This window comes from Typha latifolia, chromosome 7 (assembly GCF_019914945.1).
Source record: "Typha latifolia isolate L0001 chromosome 7, TyphaL0001v2, whole genome shotgun sequence".
In the NCBI taxonomy this organism is placed as follows: domain Eukaryota; kingdom Viridiplantae; phylum Streptophyta; class Magnoliopsida; order Poales; family Typhaceae; genus Typha; species Typha latifolia.
Window position 1 is genome coordinate 2,026,892 of NC_133092.1, and position 16,788 is coordinate 2,043,679.

The 16,788-nt window shown below is 36.0% G+C and overlaps 2 protein-coding genes across 2 annotated transcripts; both read left to right on the plus strand.

The window, feature by feature from the left end:
- Positions 1 to 1,159: 1,159 nt before the first annotated feature.
- On the plus strand, positions 1,160 to 9,364 carry LOC140792015 (uncharacterized). The gene is made up of 3 exons (XM_073142788.1): positions 1,160 to 1,482; positions 2,926 to 4,666; positions 7,318 to 9,364. The coding sequence occupies exons 2-3, from the start codon at positions 2,930 to 2,932 to the stop codon at positions 9,247 to 9,249; spliced, it is 3,669 nt and encodes a 1,222-aa protein (XP_072998889.1). The 5' UTR covers positions 1,160 to 1,482; positions 2,926 to 2,929; the 3' UTR covers positions 9,250 to 9,364.
- A 611-nt stretch (positions 9,365 to 9,975) lies between these two features.
- On the plus strand, positions 9,976 to 16,761 carry LOC140792698 (phosphatidylinositol 4-phosphate 5-kinase 10-like). The gene is made up of 8 exons (XM_073143849.1): positions 9,976 to 10,026; positions 10,728 to 10,891; positions 12,076 to 12,241; positions 12,429 to 12,539; positions 13,949 to 14,121; positions 14,940 to 15,073; positions 15,963 to 16,071; positions 16,294 to 16,761. Exons 2-8 carry the CDS (start codon positions 10,749 to 10,751, stop codon positions 16,592 to 16,594), a joined length of 1,137 nt encoding a protein of 378 aa, XP_072999950.1. The 5' UTR covers positions 9,976 to 10,026; positions 10,728 to 10,748; the 3' UTR covers positions 16,595 to 16,761.
- The last annotated feature ends 27 nt before the right edge of the window (positions 16,762 to 16,788 follow it).

The window sequence follows — 16,788 nt, forward strand, 5'->3', positions numbered from 1 at the left end:
AAAGTATCTGTTCAATGCCAAATTAAACTTAACAGGAATACCATAACAAAAATACAACACACAACAGTCGCCATGAAGAAGCCGCCGACCACCGAGATAGCCCTCGTCTCCTCGCTCATCATATCGGCCCCCATGAGGTTTAGCGTCCCCTTATACTCACTGGAATTAAACAGAATAGTGTAAGCAAACCATGCATTCTACTCTTTCTTCATGTCGTATGAGTAAAAGCCCTGCGCTCGATCAGGCCACCGGCGGAGACGGAAGGTGGTGGTCTTTCGTCAGCTGTTTGTCGAAGACGACAAACATGAAGTCGCCGGGGCCGGAGGTTGCGTTCGAGACGATGCTTTAGGGAGTTAATTTAGTTGTCTAATTTATACGTCGAAGACTGCGAGACTTTTATCTTTGTGATCGATCAAATAAAAAGCTTAAGTTTTTAAAATATAATAGTTCTTATCTCTTAAATTATGGAACTTTTTCTTTCGCACGTTAGGCTTCATTGAATTCTTTCGATAGGCCTATATATTTGACATGAAGATTTATCTATGAACTTGATTTAAATAAAAAAAATTATTTTATTAAATTAGCAAAGTTTGGTGGGATTCGGACGATAGCCTGTTCGAGATCTGACTCGAAAAAAAAAAAAGTTGATTTGAGCTTGATCTAATAATTTCAAGCTGAGCTTGATTATAAGTTAGTTAATAAGACTCGAAATAATAATGATACTTAATATATACAAGTAATATAAATTATTAGATAAAAATTATTAATTTTTATATTTAAATTTAATTAAATTTTAAAATTACTTATTAATCGACTTATTATTTATGCTCGAGCTTGGTTCAATTTAAAAAATTCTGATTCAAGTTTGATCTAATATTTAATTTTAAAATTATTTTTAATTCAAGCACGATCAAAACATTTAAGTTCAAAACTAATTTGAATTCAAGTCCGATCAAGCTTGGCTTGATTACACGGCTAATTCGAACTCGATATCTCTTGGTTGGAATCAGTTCTAAGAAACTTCTTGCTAAGTGCTAACCTGTGATTCAACTCGGATCCAGTTAACGCTATTAGGAGCGGGTATACTGATGTCGAGAACCAAACCCGATGCGTAACCCAGATTATATTTAGCTTAGCGGATCCAAAACTATCCTTTCTTCTAGAGTTATCGAGGGGAAGTATCCTAAAGTTAGTACAGAGAGAAGAAAACTTCCGATGCTAGAAATGTCGAGAACGATAGTGATGTCTGCCTCGGGTTCGAGAAGCCTCTCGAGGCCTAAGCGATGTGCGATAAATAGACAACCTCAACCCCCGCCATTTCGATCGAAGAGAAGAACGCGAATTCCGAAGTATCAAGAAGCGGTAGAGCAGACAAGCGAAAGGGCGAAAAGGGTTTGTGGATCGCAGCGCGCCGGTATAAGACTCATTTGGTCGCGTCGGATTGATCGGAAAGTCGTCCAAATCCACGATATTTTCTTTTTTGTAAGTAATTTTCTCTTGTCCTGGCTTTTTTGAATCAATTTGGTGCTCTCTCTTTTTTTGGTTCGCTTTTACTTCCGGTCGAGATCGATTTAGTATATTTGTTAGTTAGTGTGGATGATTTTGTTATTATGTTTGATGAAGATCAAAATCTGTAGTCAATTGATCGCGATATGCTCAAATGTAGTTCGTAGTTCGATCAAGAATGAGAATAACAGTCGATATATTTAATGTTAATGAATGCCGGTAATCAAATTTCAAAAGTTCCGGTTTCAGCTCTTACAAACAAATTATCGTTTCTCCCATTGACGATGTGTATGTACATGTATAGGTAGACAGGTGACGCCAAGTAGTCCATATACAAAGAATCATACTTGTATGCTGTTTTTCTTATTCTTTTTTCCGTTTGTTTTTCAAGATTATGTGATTGCTGAAAAGATGCAGTGTGTTAGAAATCAGACAACAGAGTTATTTTTGACATATCGCTAGATTTAATTATTTGATTTATTTATTTTTATTTTTTATTTTTATGTTTGTCAGCTTTAGCTTAGCATGTGATAGTGCCTATGAATTCTCTTTTGATGATTATTCTGCACAAAGAAAGTTCTTTGAGGATTTTAGAATTTATAACTTTTAATATATAGATATTTATAATTTTTTTACAAATTTGAGTTTTTCTAAAGGAGCTTCAATTGTGGCTATTTTATCAATCCTTGTATGAACATTAACTTTTCTGATCTTTCTAAAATGCAAATTAAGCTTCGTTTACATATTTCTTAAAAAAGAAATGGTTGCTTTACATGAGTTAGTTTTTCTGAAAGTATGACCTGCGTTGCAAAATTATGTCTTTCCAGATCTTTGCTTTTGTGGTCTTGAGTGAACCAATTTTAATCTTTCGGATTACGAGTTCCAAATCACGATTGTAACCAAGGTTCTAAGTATTAGTTTTAGGATCCCATTTTGGATGGTTCGGATCGAGGATCAGCATGGATCGGGATTGGTCGATAGCTCAATCCATGATTTTAACCAGAATTACTATCATGAAGTATATCTATTCCAAATGTGACTGACATTTATATATATTTGTTAACGTAGTCTCAATCTATGAAATAATTTTGGACTCTTGTTTAGGACATCTTAGGCTATCATATTTAGTTTTGAAATTCCTGGTGATTGGAATATGTGAGCCTTGTCTATTTACTTGCCTTGTCCTCATCAAACTTTATATTTGTCTTATAATTATGAATATGATTACTTATGATCTGTAATATTTTTTAATGCTTTTGGTGTGCCTGTCATGGTTCTTAAAAATTTTACATGTTTACTCTTGGAGGGCTTGCAAATCATGAATTCATTCTCCTACTAGGATAAGAGCACATGCTATCATAGGTTTAGAGACAGTGGTAGGCTTTACTAACTGAGAGAAAAAAAATGTTCTCTTTACAGATTCATGGATCCATACTTTTCTCACCACAGAGATCATGTTCCCTATCCATATAATCAGTACACTAGCTGGGAGGGTCGAACTCCTCAAGTGAAACTGGAACCATCCAAACAACCCCTGTATTTTGGACCTTATCCCTATGATGGAAGTTCTAGCCACTCAATTCCAGATGATTTCAATGTGCTCTGCAACCATGGCTATCCCCCTGGCTACTACAGTTATAGGCCTCCCTACCCTCATGTTCAACCACCTCCTCAACTGTACTGTCATGGGCCTTATCCTCGTTACCCTGATGCCTACCCTGCATTTTTCGTTCCCCCACATCACTACTCAGCTGATCAAGCTCAGTATGAATATGACAAGGGTAGAAGTCACTGTTGTGGGTGCCCTAACCATGTTTGCCACAGAGGACATAATAACAGTGTGAGAATTGAAGAACAAAAACCTGAAATTGAGCAGAATAACAGTGAATCCTCTGGTCTAATTCACTTTCCAAACTACCCATATCCAGTGGTATGGGTTTCCCCCAGTTACCTGAAGGACAGCAAAAACAATTCTGAGGCGCAACCTGAGCCTTCAAGTGGGTGGTTTCCTTTAGACATGGGCAATCTGAATGGTCTGAGGTTGGGAGGAGATGAAGCAGGGCGTGTAAAGAACGGACAGAAGGTGACACCATCTCCATGGCCAATAATCTGGATACCAGGTCATGGTAAGCCAGAGGAGGAAGTAAAAGATTTGAAGGAGATCAAAGCAAATCCAGAAATTAGGGAAGAGGTTCCATCACCAAAGGTCAAGATTGTACCGCTGACATATGCTGATGATGAGAAACTTGAGAAACCTGGAGCTAGTAAGGATCAAGATAAAAGTAGTGTACATCCAGAAGCTGTGAAAGAGGAGGGAACTATCAAGAGCATTCCAGTTACTCAGAAGAAAGAAGATGGAAAGAAGTATGGCATGAATAAGACTCAAGAGAAGTACAACACTGAAAAGAAGGTCAACATCCCTGACAAGAAGGAAGATAATGGTGCCAGGTGTTCACGCAGTAAACAATGGCCACAGGATAAATCCTCAAAATTACCGCCTGTGTGTCTGAGAGTGGATCCACTTCCAAAGAACAAGTCAGCAAATGGTTCATCAAGGTCTCCGACCCTACCTAGCAGTAAGGGGGAGAGAGCTCAGCAGGATAACAAAGAGCAGATGCCATGCCTGAATGGATTCAACAAGGAAGTCCCAAATAAAGAAATCGGTGTTGTTGATGATGTTAAAGATAGAACTCTCGATCAAAATGAGAAAAAAGTTAAACAGAGGACAATTCCAGTTGTTTACTTGAAAGGTTCTTCAGAGACTGTAGAGGAACTAAGTCAAAACAAGGTTGAGCAAAAGGCTAAAGGAATAGAAAGGAAGGACTCTGGAGATGGAAAGCTGAATGAAGGGGCACACATTGTTGAGGAGAACAAAGCAGACAAGGAGTACTCAGGAGGTAGGAAAGGTGACAGAAAGAGGCATTTGTCCGAATCAGATGCAGCAGTTCTCATTCAGTCTGCTTACAGAGGATATCAGGTCAGAAGGTGGCAACCTCTAGAAAAACTTCGCAAGATCATGCATATAAATGAGCAAGTGCAAGATATAAGGAGGCAAATACAGAGTTTTGAGGTTTCTCATGAGCGGCTGGAAATGAAGCAGCGGATGGTGGTCTTTGGTGAAACTATTATGAATTTACTTCTGCAGCTTGATGCTATTCAGGTATGTGCCATCTTCCGCTTGTTTCTCTTGATTCTTGTGAGATTTTTCTGTTTAGTAGAAATTATTTTGATAAAAGGTTGTAGTCATGTTTCATTGGAACTTAAAAGGTAGTATCTCCATCAGAATAGAGGTACCCACATGAGGGTTACCCATAACACCTGACACAAATCGATCCAATACAACAAGATATCACCCTCCAACTCCCAAAATTACATAGGGCTGAAAATAAGAAAAACATCACAAAAGTTCATGACAACCTCCCTGCACAAAATAATAATACTACCAAATATACTTATTGCATTAGAATGATGATCGGCATGGGGCAGTGCTAAAGACTTTAGAATATTTAAAGATGTTTTGGGATCTTCGGCACGTTAATATTTAGTTTTTTGTTTTAATATATGTATTAAAATTTAAATTACAGTCTTTTATCTTTAAATCACTTTTGTAAATGATCTATTTTATCAAAATATAGTAATAGTTAAATATAAATATTATTCAACGCATAGTATAATTGAATAGATTCATTAAAACTTATATTACTGATTGAACATTCCATAATATGATTGAACAGATAATAATGTTTAACACATAAGATTAATTGATAATATTTTAATAATTAAAACTAATATCTAGTTGAAGGTAAAATGACGGAAATGATCAAAAACTTTTTTTTGTTTGCACAAGAATAATATGAGAATATTGTGTTATATACTGTTGAAAATTTTCAATCATATTGATGATGCTGACTTGATTTGCCGACACAACAATAACACTAAAGTTGTTTAATGATTATCAGCAGCAAAAAAAAACAAATAGGATCCATATCGGCACGAGTTGGCACACGCTGGTGCCAGACAAACATGAGTCAACACGGGAGTATGCCAGTGGCACATCCTGTGCCAAGTGTCGTGCTCCCACCAATACAGCCATCTTGAAACATCATATCTATTAGGGTCCACAATCAAGAACAACAAAACTAAAAGATTCTAGCCAAATCTTAGCAGGCATCTAAATCAGCACATTTGATCCATTTCTTTCTTGAATTCCTGCCTAACAAAGAAAAAGAGAAATAATTCTATAAGATAGCTCCTTCCATGATCTATGCTTCTGCTGAAAAATTCTATTATTTCTTTGAAGCTAGATACTCCAAATCATAGCAGACAACCAAAATTTCCCTCACTTATTGCTCTCCTTGTTACCTTTCTTCTAAGTCAACCAAATCATAGCAGGCATCCAAATCAGCATATTTGATCCATTTCTTTGCTTTCTTAGCTGTATTTCTTTCTTGAACTCTTGCCTAACAAATAAAAAAGAGAAATAATTCTATAAGAAAGCTCCTTCCATGATCTATGCTTGTACTGAAAAATTCTATTAATCATTTGAAGCCAGATACTCCAAATCATAGCAGACAACCAAATTTTCCTTCACTTATTGCTCTCCTTATTAGCTTTCTTCTAAGTCTCCAAAAACCAGTCTTTTACATGCTTTGGATTCATCTAAAACCCAGTACCCAGTAAACCTTGTCATCTCTTTTAGAATTTTTTTTTGCCATAAACACATCTAACGAAAATATGATCAGCCAACTCTTCTTTATTACACAACACACATCGAGCATTCCTTAGAACAACCTCTCTTCAATAAATTGTCTCTAGGCAGAATAAGATTGTGACAGACAAGCCACAAAAAAGCTCTCACCTTTAGAGGAATCTTCTTTATCTACAATTTAGGTAAAGCTTTAGAGATCACACCTCCATTGTTCAAGAATTGATAGAGGGATCTCATCGTAAAAATCCTATCAAAAATATATCACCTTGGCAAAGTATGAAGCAACACCATATTCAAAACCATTATTTGTTGTATAATTTACCAGCTGTTAGACAGTAACACAGATTCATCCCAAACAATGTCGACCAAAGCAGTGAATCTAGTTGCCAAATTACAGTCCGCCCAACCAAATGTCGAGCCAAAATCTAACCCATTTACTATTCTAGACATTCCATCTCAGCCATACTTGACTTATATCAATCTAAGTCAAAATGGTGAGACTCTAGTAGAGCTAACTAATTTAAATGACTCCATTTTGATCTGCTTATAATATCTCTGCATTAACATCTTAGCCCATAATTAGTTTTCATAATCTAACAGCCTCGATCACTATTTCGCCAACAAAGCTTTATTCAAATCTACTAATTCCACAATGCTCATAGCACCAAACTCTTTTCTCTTACAAACTTTTATTCAATTAGTTAAATCATAACCTTTCTTCTCATTACTAGTTTTTTTTTTCATAAGAATGTCCTTCTTAGCCTATCAATTTTGTGTTCCTTTCCATCCATATAATCGTTTTTCAATTTTCTCAACCAGAGACATTCGATCCTTCTCTTTGATCTTTGCTATCATGTAAAGGAAGGTCCAATTTTTTTTTATGGTCAATTTTCTCATAAGCTCTGTTTCTTTCTGAAACTACTTACCCAAATAGATTTCTTTGTTATGTTTATTAAAAATTTAGAACTTAAACTTTCATGGAAGAAAAGTAATTTTAATATATAATTGAATATTATTGTCCTTGACTATAGTTGATAAAAAGTATCTTAGATCAAGATTTTTGCCACTTGCACTTTGTCATCAATTTGAAATGCAATTGTCAGGGCTTACTCCCAAGTGTGAGAGAGGCCAGGAAGTCAGTGGCAAGGGAGCTTATTCACCTGCAGGAGAATCTTGATTGTTTGGGAAGAGAATCAACTTCGGAGCATGAATCAGCAACTACTGAAGAACTGGTTACTGATAGGAATGTCACAGAGCAAGCTTCTGTTGTCAGCATTCCTCCCGGAAATGGACCAGCTTCTGATCAATTGCAAACAGTGCAGTCAGCTGAAGGAAACCATGCAACAGAGCCAGCAAGTATTGAGAAAATTGAGGTTGATGCTTCTGTAAACAAACATGTAGAAATGGGAGCAGAAGGTGAAGAGAAGAAATCCGAATCAGGAGAATCCATAGAATGTAGAGATGGTGTGGTTTCTACTGCATGTGGAGACTACAAAGAAGCACTTGATGATGGAGAGCCTATTGAATCTGAATTGGTCAGTGCAGAGCCAGTCTTCAGGTTGGATGAAGCTACAAATCCTTTTATTGGTAATGAGATGCAGGAGGTGCCCTCTGCCAATAGAGATGGAGTTTTATTTCCAAAAGTGGAAGAACGAGGTAAAATGGAAGGGGCTTTTACTGGTGGGAAGATGCAGGATGTGCCCTCTGCCTCTGGAGATGGAGCTTTATCTCCCAAATTTGAGGAACGAGGAGGGATGGAAGGGGTCTCCTCTATGGAGGTGCAACTGTCTGGTTCTCAAACTACAGAAAATAATCAAAATACAAAATGTGACCAAGATTTAGAGGAATCATCGGAGATATCGGTAGCCAGAAGGTACTTAGAGAAAGCTGCAGAATCTGATCTTGCATCTAATGACATGAAGATGGTAGAACGTTGGTCTGGTGAGCAGGCACCTGATTCTGGAATTGCACAATGTACACTGACGGCTGATACAGTACGATCACCGGAACAATCATCTGAGAATAGCAACCTGGATCCTGTGATCATTGCTCAGGAATTCATGGCATCTAATTCTGCAGTACCTGCGGACCTCTTACCAGTAGAGCTCGTATCTGATTCTGATCTTGCTTCTAATGACATGATGGTAGAACCTCGGTCTGGTGAGGAGGCACCTGATTCTGGAATTGCACTACGTACACTGGCTGACACAGAACGATCACCGGATGAGCAATCATCTGAGAACAGCAACCTGGATGCTAATTCTGCAGTACCTGCAGAACTCTCACCAGTAGAGCTTGTATCTGATTCTGATGTTGTCACACCTCTGACTGAGGAGGTCCAGATGGTGCCAATAGCAGAAGAAAGTTGCCGTGCAGAGAATGAGATAAAGGTCAATGTAGCTGATAGCACTTGCGATGCAGTTGCTCTTTGCCTAGAAGCTGGCAGTGAGACTCAGACATTTGATGATGTTGTGAAGGTAGAGAAGAAGCTTGAGATGCAGGAATCAAATGGTAATGCTGTGAAGCTAGATAAAAATCTCGGGACACAAGAGTCATTGATAAATACAAATCTTGAGCATGCTGCAGAAGATGCTTTTGTGGTAATTGAATCCGAAGACATGCCAAATTTCATTGGAACTCCCGTTGAACCATGTTTTGACAAGGTTCAAGCTTCAAAGGTTGAGCAACAAAAGCCTCTTTTAGAAGACTCGCTTTGCAGCCATGTTAGTGAAGGGGCTGACACCAAAGGTATAAAAGAAGTGGAAGAAGGGTTTTCTCCTAGTGACATTTCATCTCCATCTACTAGCTTGATTTCATTTGACACTTTGAGCAGTAAAGAGAAGCTGATGGAGGATAATGAGAAGCTGAGAGAGATGTTACAGAAACTCCTTGAGGCAGGAAACAAGCAGTCAGCAATTATTTCAGACCTGGATGGAAGAGTGAAGGACTTGGAGAGGAAGTTGGCGCAGAAGAAGCGGGTAACAATAAAACGCAACAAGCTAAAGAAGTCTTTTCCTAATGAAGTGTCATGTTGAACGCACTGCTGAGTAAACTGTACCGTGTCCCGTTCTCTGTCTTTGTTGTAAGCTTGTTATAAGATTCATATAAGAGAATTTGTGAAATCTAAGCTTCCACCATTTTGTGCTTTTACTATGGCCTTGTCTGAGAATGAAGAATCAATGTGTCACTTGCTTTGCTTGTTCTTATCTGATTCACGATATCCTATTATTCATGTTATTATTAGTCATTAGACGATTTCATGTATAAGAGATAGTGAAATTCTTTTTCTTTTTGCAATATCCAGGCATTTCATAAATTAAGAGTAAACGAGCAAATAGTTCGAAAGAATAATAACCTATTACAGGAACCAAGGATAAGTGTTCTTTCGAGATTACTCATATAATTTATTATTTAACGAAAATCCGAACTTAATCCAAATGCGGCAACTCATTACTTGACTAGCACGGTAACTATCCGTGGCACGGCCCTTTATTTTTTTTTAAATAGTTGGTCAATTCCGTTTTGTTAGTTTTAAGTGCGTTCTTTCTTTTTAACTGTCGGAAGCGATGGTCGTCGTCCTGGGAGCACCAATGACTATTTTTGGCACTGGTATCCGTTTTTGGACCCCCCAAATCTGAGCCTTCTTCTTTGGACTATTGGTTTGAATCCACCCTGTTCCAAGTTTGCGACAACTGCTTTCATCTCGACAAGGTGGCCCCTTAAAATGGGTCTGCTTTACTTCCATACCTCTGCTTGTGATTGCTCTCGCGAGGGAAGCAATTTCTCTCGCGAGGAAAGCGATTGCTTGAGAGGTAAATTTTATTTGATATATGATGGGTTTCTTTTACTTTTTATATGAATCCCCGTTTGAGTATTCAGCAAGTATCCTTGATCTGTTCGAATCTTCTATAATTTTCTATTGAAATCTATTGAGGCTTGATTTGACACAAGAACTCAAGTTGGGCTTTTATTGGGTATTCGTTGTATTCTTAGATTCTGGAGATTTTGGTTGAATCACCATTTTAGAAAACGATTCTTTGATTGATATATGCTGGGGATGGTGGACACAATTTGGATTAATGCAATATTTTTCTGCTTGGATAGTGATTACAAAATGTAATGAAAAAGAGAGAAGGAAATTTTCTCTGGAAGGAATTTTGATGTTCTTAATTTTTGCAATCTCTCTGTTAATGGGAATGCTTTGTTGCTCTGATATCCGCAGGCTATTGCCATTTTCTTTTATATGAGACAGATAGAGAAATTTGGTTTCATGACTCAATTTTATTATTACATTATTTTAGTTCATTTCTCTAATTTATAGAAGAATCAAGTAATACTATCCACAGATAGTCATTCTTATTTTATGTGATTCCTAATATTCTATTGTCATGTCGAGCTTTACGGTGTAACTTTTTCTTAATAATTTTAAGTAAGTGATCCTATGGCATGGTTCCTTTGATCTTTGTATTTCCATCGTTAGGTGATGTATTGCATTACTAAAATCAAAATGCAGGTCTATGTGGAATGAAGCACAATGATATCACAGAAAGAGTTCTCTCTTCTCGATTTTGCCTCCAGCTCGACTTACTGCATACAACTTCCTTCAAATAGTTCTACAGATTCTCGAGCCATGTGTGTTGATTTTCAGTGGACTGATTATTGCACTGAAGTTTTCAGGTTTCTACTTTCAATCACAACAGATAGACTTGAAAGCATTACAAAAATGAAATAGCGAGGATTCCTTCTAGGACATCATAGATCTACTGATTTCACCTATTGAACTTATCTTCACGTAACTAAAGAAATTGGTGTTTTTTCTTTTTCTTTTTAGTGTGGTGCTATGACCTATCATATTAATCTATTGTTTGTTTACTGTGTTATAGACTTATAGGCTTATAGCTACAGGATAATTGCAGTTTTCTTCGATGTCTTTGTATTGCATTACCACAATACCTACAACTCACTTATCAGCTTTGCTTACTGAGTATGAGATATTGACACATTTTTTCCTAATCTAGACTGTTTGATTTGTCCTTTTTTGCTTCACTGTAAGAGACACAACCGAATTGGCAATGGTTTAATCTGAGCTTTTCCCAACCAACCATGAATATTTTGGCAAACCTGCCGACTCCCAAAGGCTTTTGGGCTTTTGCCTACAAATGAAGTACATCCTTTAAAGCACCCTAAATAAGTACTAGATACAGTCAAAAGCATAACGCACTCAGGAATGAGGGTTGCTTCAGAGAATCTATCTCTATTATTCTCGTCATTTTTACCTTTATTTAGTTGATTATAAGCTTAACCATCAAATATAGCCTTGAGAATACCTCTTCTTTTCATTTACATTTTCCAAGGTAGATATTATTTTATGAATGTTGATATTCCCTTTTCTATTTCAATTTTCATGGATTTTACTGTCTTACTTACTGGGAAAATCCTTGCCAGAAATAAATATGTTTATGCATTATGTGAGGCTTCTTTATTGCTCTTGGAGATATTTACAACATTAGAATATATTGAAGCAGCATAGTATTGCAAGTAAATTGATAAGCTTTCCTAAGTGATACACCATCACCTTAATGATTTTTCCTTGAAGCAATAAATTTCATGGCACAGTAAAAATGCTACAGGAAAAATTCTGTCTCTTGTTTGTATTTTTATCCAGTAAGATTGTGTTCCAATCCAATTTTCAGCTGTTAGATGATGTATTATATAAAGTAAAAGATTTAGAATGTGGTTATTAAACTTGCTAGATTATATTGCACTAGATTGACATTTTCATGCCTCCTCATCGATGTAATTAGAAATTAATAATCATGCTTGGGAGCCAATATGAATTGATTCTCTGTATCCATTTGTAGGACTCTTCAGGAACTTCAAGATATTGATGCAGATGGCTACATAGTTTCAATTCGTAACCACGAAACAATTATGCAACTTAGTTCCGCAAAAAAGACTGGCGCTCCTTTTCAGCTATCTCATAACAAAAAGTTTATTGTAAAGATCATCTCCAAGTGTGAAAGTAAGGTAATACAGATTATTCTATTCATATTTATCTAATTTAAGTATTTCATTGATTTCTTTTTGCTTACTTCACTTTATTGTGCTCTAAAAAGCTCTTAGTTGGTTATGAATCTTATGATTGCATTTTTGTTCCTGTCTTCAAGAAAATCTTGCAGAAGATGTTCTTAAACTTATTTTTCCATGCATTTAGGTACTTCTGCAGTTTCTACCGAATTACTTCCGTCACATGCAGAAGTACAAAAATTCTCTGCTTACAAAATTCTATGGACTTCATGTAGTGAAGGCATCAGGAGGCAAAAAGGTAGGCTTTTGACATTTTTATTGTGTATCTAATATCTGACATGCATTATTAAGAATATCATAGTAATCTTATGTAGTAAATTATTTTAATATCACTAGTTCACTACAATGTATTCTCGCCATCTTTGTAGATGCTATTGAGTTATTAGTCTTCTTTATTGTTTTCTTACTTAATTTTAATCCAATATAATTGAGGGTAGAGAACCACAGGAAAGAATTTGGCAATTTAATTCCAGACAACCATTAGTCTATAGGAAACATGTGCAAAGCGAAGACCATTTATTCTATATCCTGAATTGACAATGGATGAACTAGCAGATAACAATATTGATTTACATCAACAAGTAATAATTGGATCCATTCTGAATTGTTGCATCATTTTGGTTGATTCCCAGTCAAAATAAAAAAGGATTGCTCTTCATTTAGTTGCTAAGCTTGATGATGATTTTATTTACTACTCATTATATTTAAATGCTTGTTTGTCCAGCAAGAAAAAATTTTCTTCGTGGAGATAAGAGTTTTCCTTTAAATTGGACAACTCGGAAAAGGGACAATTTTTTATAGTAGAAAAGTAACCCCAGATGTATAGTTATTTTCCTATACTTGAGATCTGAAAAATCTGTTGCAATGTTTTTAATTTTTTTTCCTTTTAGTTATTTAAAGTTCGAAAACCTGAAGAGACATGCTAAATTTCTCTCTTGTAGTGTCGAAGTAACCAAGCTCATAGTTAATCAATGAACATGGATCCTTAATTTGAAGTGCAAATCAAGTTGGCTTTTCCATCAAATTCAGCGACATTTACTAATATAGATATGATTAGACATAGGGACAACTTTAGTCTATAACCATGGACTGAAAATCTGGCATCCATTTATTGCTTCTTCTTTTGTAAAGTATCTCAATGAAGGATCAAAGTAACTAACCCTTGCAAACTTTCATAAATGATATTTTTGTATTCTTCCTATCTTATTATTGATGTTAGTCTCCATTTATGAACAATGAGTTCAGATGGGTTCCTCCGTTCCTGTGTCAAACCTATGTGTGTTACATCTGCACATTCAAGAATGGTTGGTCACTCCACAGTGATTATATTGTCCCTTTTTCTAGTGTCTTTATGATTTTATACATGCAATTCGTGCACAAATTTAATTCAAAACATTATCCATTATGTGAAGAAGGAAAATCACAAAATAAATAATCCTCGAGTATTGTGTAGCTACTTAAATGAGTCAAGAGGCTATGGGTTTTATGGAAGTTTGTGGCATGCGACCTAGAATGGAGAGACTAATCCAACATAACAATTAATAACATAACCTAGATTGGTTAGACTTCTAAGTTATCCAATATTAATTTTTGTCATTGTAGGTCTATTTGTTCCTTTTTTAAATTGTTTAGTACCGCTATGAGCAGGTTCGCTTTCTCGTAATGGGGCACATTCTTCGATCAGATTTAAGCATTCATAAGCAATTTAATTTCAAAAGTTCGCTTCAAGGTCGCTTTGTTGCAAAATCAAAATCTGGACTAGAGGAAGATTTGAACATTGCTTTTTATCTCGACACATCAACACGAACCCAGATTTTATCGTAAGTTCTTTTATTTGATTTTCATTTGAAGATAGAAAAATTCTCCAATTCTGTTCTTTTGTTTGACTAACTGCTTTTTGCTGTGCCTTTCGAAATTATATGCCAGATTGGAACTTAGGATCTTCAATATCAAAACAACCAGACCCCATCATGAATTTTGTGTGTTTTGTTTTAATAATGCCTCTGTTTTGTTGAATGACAGCAAGAATTAATACATGTTATTGGATATATTTTAGTGTTATGGCACAGTCTCTGTGAAACTCTATTCGAACAGCTTGTCATAAATTGATTAAGAAAATGGTTTTTGAAACAAAATCTGTAACCCTTTTGTTGCACTACCTTCCTGCATTGCATTTTTTTTCTTCTCTAAGATTGCGGATACTCATGTCATCTGCATATGTTAGTGGGATACTCGATATATAGGTATTGCATCATGACGGACAAGAATGATGCATGATGTAATTATTGTTGCTCTCACTAAATAAATAACCTATTTGTCCATTACAAATAAGCACTTTCTGGTTTTAGTTCGTTTAGCACTCTTACCACCTGTAGAAGACATGGCTTCTAATAGCTTGGTAAAATCTAAACAGCTGATAATATAAGTGGTAACTCATGCTAGTTTATATTTTCTTCATCAGCTAATCAGCTTAACTAATTGATGTGCTTAATTCTCAAGTGCTTATCAGATTTGAGTATAATGAAGTCAACCCTGCAATAGTTTCTTTAACTGATTAAGAGTGTACATTTGCAGCTGCAATTTAGTCCAATAATATATCACTTCCAGATTCAATTTTGTTTTGCTGTGTTTACCATAGGCAAGTTAAGCATGACTGTGACTTTCTGGAAGAAGAAGGCATTGTAGATTATGGTCTCTTGCTGGGAATGCATGTCAGCGCCACCCCCTTCGATGCTGTTACCAAATGTCCTTCCTCTTCAGTATCAATAGCAGGTAAAGGATATTTGATAGTTGGCTTAAAATTTATATAGATATCCTTTAGATGGTATATCCACATGTTTGCTTACCTCTTGACATCAAAATGATTCAAGTCACCACAATAGGCTCATCACTCAGAAGTGATGGTGGTGAGACTACTTGTGGCCCTTTTAAACACACACTACCAAGGGGCATCATGTATAACCATTCAATATAGGTTATGATCGACCTGATTATAAATGTATTAATATACATCATATGGAGTTTTGTATAGTGGAAGAACTAAAATATTATAATACTTATATAATGATATATAAAATTAGTTTATGACAGTGTATTCATATTTCAGTTAATGAGTACACGTAGTAATATGCACTACTACATCCATGCTAGCAGGTTTGTCACTTATATAGATATTATACCGTGTTCATGGATATCTACCTCATTTACGTATGCAAGATAACCTTGGTATTTCAAGCTAATGTATTTTATTTATCTAGTCCAATCTAATAACCAAATGGCAAACTTACATCATGATCATTATAGTGTTTCCTGTATTGATTACAAGGAAATGAGAAATAAGTTTCGGAAAAAAGCACAAAAAAATTATACCATGTTCTTGTTTCTGCTCCAGATTAAGCTTAGGAGAAAGTCAATCACCATGCATCAGAAGTATCATGAACTCAACAGCTTCCGGCACAGTATCGTTCCTTATTTGTTTTGTCCCACTATAGTTGAAACACAATTGTATATAGGAATCATCTATCCATATAACATGTTTTACAGATTTATTTCAGACAATTACTTTATCATGGTGTGTCACAAATCTATTGAGATGTGAGCATGCATGAACACTATTTACAATTAATGAATTAATAAGTGGGTCGGTGGGTTTCCAATTCAGGGTCAAATGATAGCAAGAGGGAGCATTCAGATGCGGACAGTTCATTGCAAAGTGATTCAGACCAAGATTCAATATCTGATGGCGATTCACAATCTTCCACTCAGACAGTGTAAGAAGCTATCCTTACCATTTCCACCGTCAAAAATTGGGAGAGGAAATCTGGTATTCACTAGGAATTAGAGCCTATGCTTTAATGACAGCACGTATTCTATGGATGGATTATATACTCCTGTTTTACTACACTGCTTCTCAACAAATTATTTTTGCTTTCCATAAGACTACAATTGTTTACATCATCCTCAATCTTACAAGAAATTCTGATAATTTGCAGACCTCAGGGTAAACTTGGTTTGAGGATGCCAGCACGTGCAGTTGATGTCCGGAGGATGGAAAATTATGTCGTGTCACGTCAGAGAGCAAGAAAAGAGGAGAAGAACAATGTAGTTCTATATCTTGGGATTGTTGACATTCTTCAAGGGTATAGCATACTTAAGCGTGTGGAGCAAGTTTTCAGATCTCTGCAGCAGGACTCGTTGATCTCAACATCAGCTTCCAAGGTTTATGCTTTGCGTTTTCAGGAGCTTCTTTGCACAATTTTTCGTCAAGATGAATCTGACTCAAACAAGCTTTAGAAAAATTTGTTAGTGCTACAACCTTTTTATTTGTACTTAAATATGCTCGTATACGATCCTTAGCTAACCCCAAACATTTCAGTATGCCGTTTTCATTCTGGAATATCAAATGACGTTTAGTTCTCTTGAATCAGCACAATGAGAAGCATCACTTATTTTGCAAGAAACAACTTAGTCTGTTGATTTGCTTGAAG

Coding starts and splice junctions, on each gene's coding strand:
- LOC140792015 (XM_073142788.1), top strand. CDS start 2,930: ATGGATCCATACTTTTCTCACCACAGAGATCATGTTCCCTATCCATAT. Junction 4,667..7,317: donor TGCAGCTTGATGCTATTCAG/GTATGTGCCATC, acceptor TGCAATTGTCAG/GGCTTACTCCCAAGTGTGAG.
- LOC140792698 (XM_073143849.1), top strand. CDS start 10,749: ATGATATCACAGAAAGAGTTCTCTCTTCTCGATTTTGCCTCCAGCTCG. Junction 12,242..12,428: donor TCTCCAAGTGTGAAAGTAAG/GTAATACAGATT, acceptor CCATGCATTTAG/GTACTTCTGCAGTTTCTACC. Junction 16,072..16,293: donor CAATCTTCCACTCAGACAGT/GTAAGAAGCTAT, acceptor GATAATTTGCAG/ACCTCAGGGTAAACTTGGTT.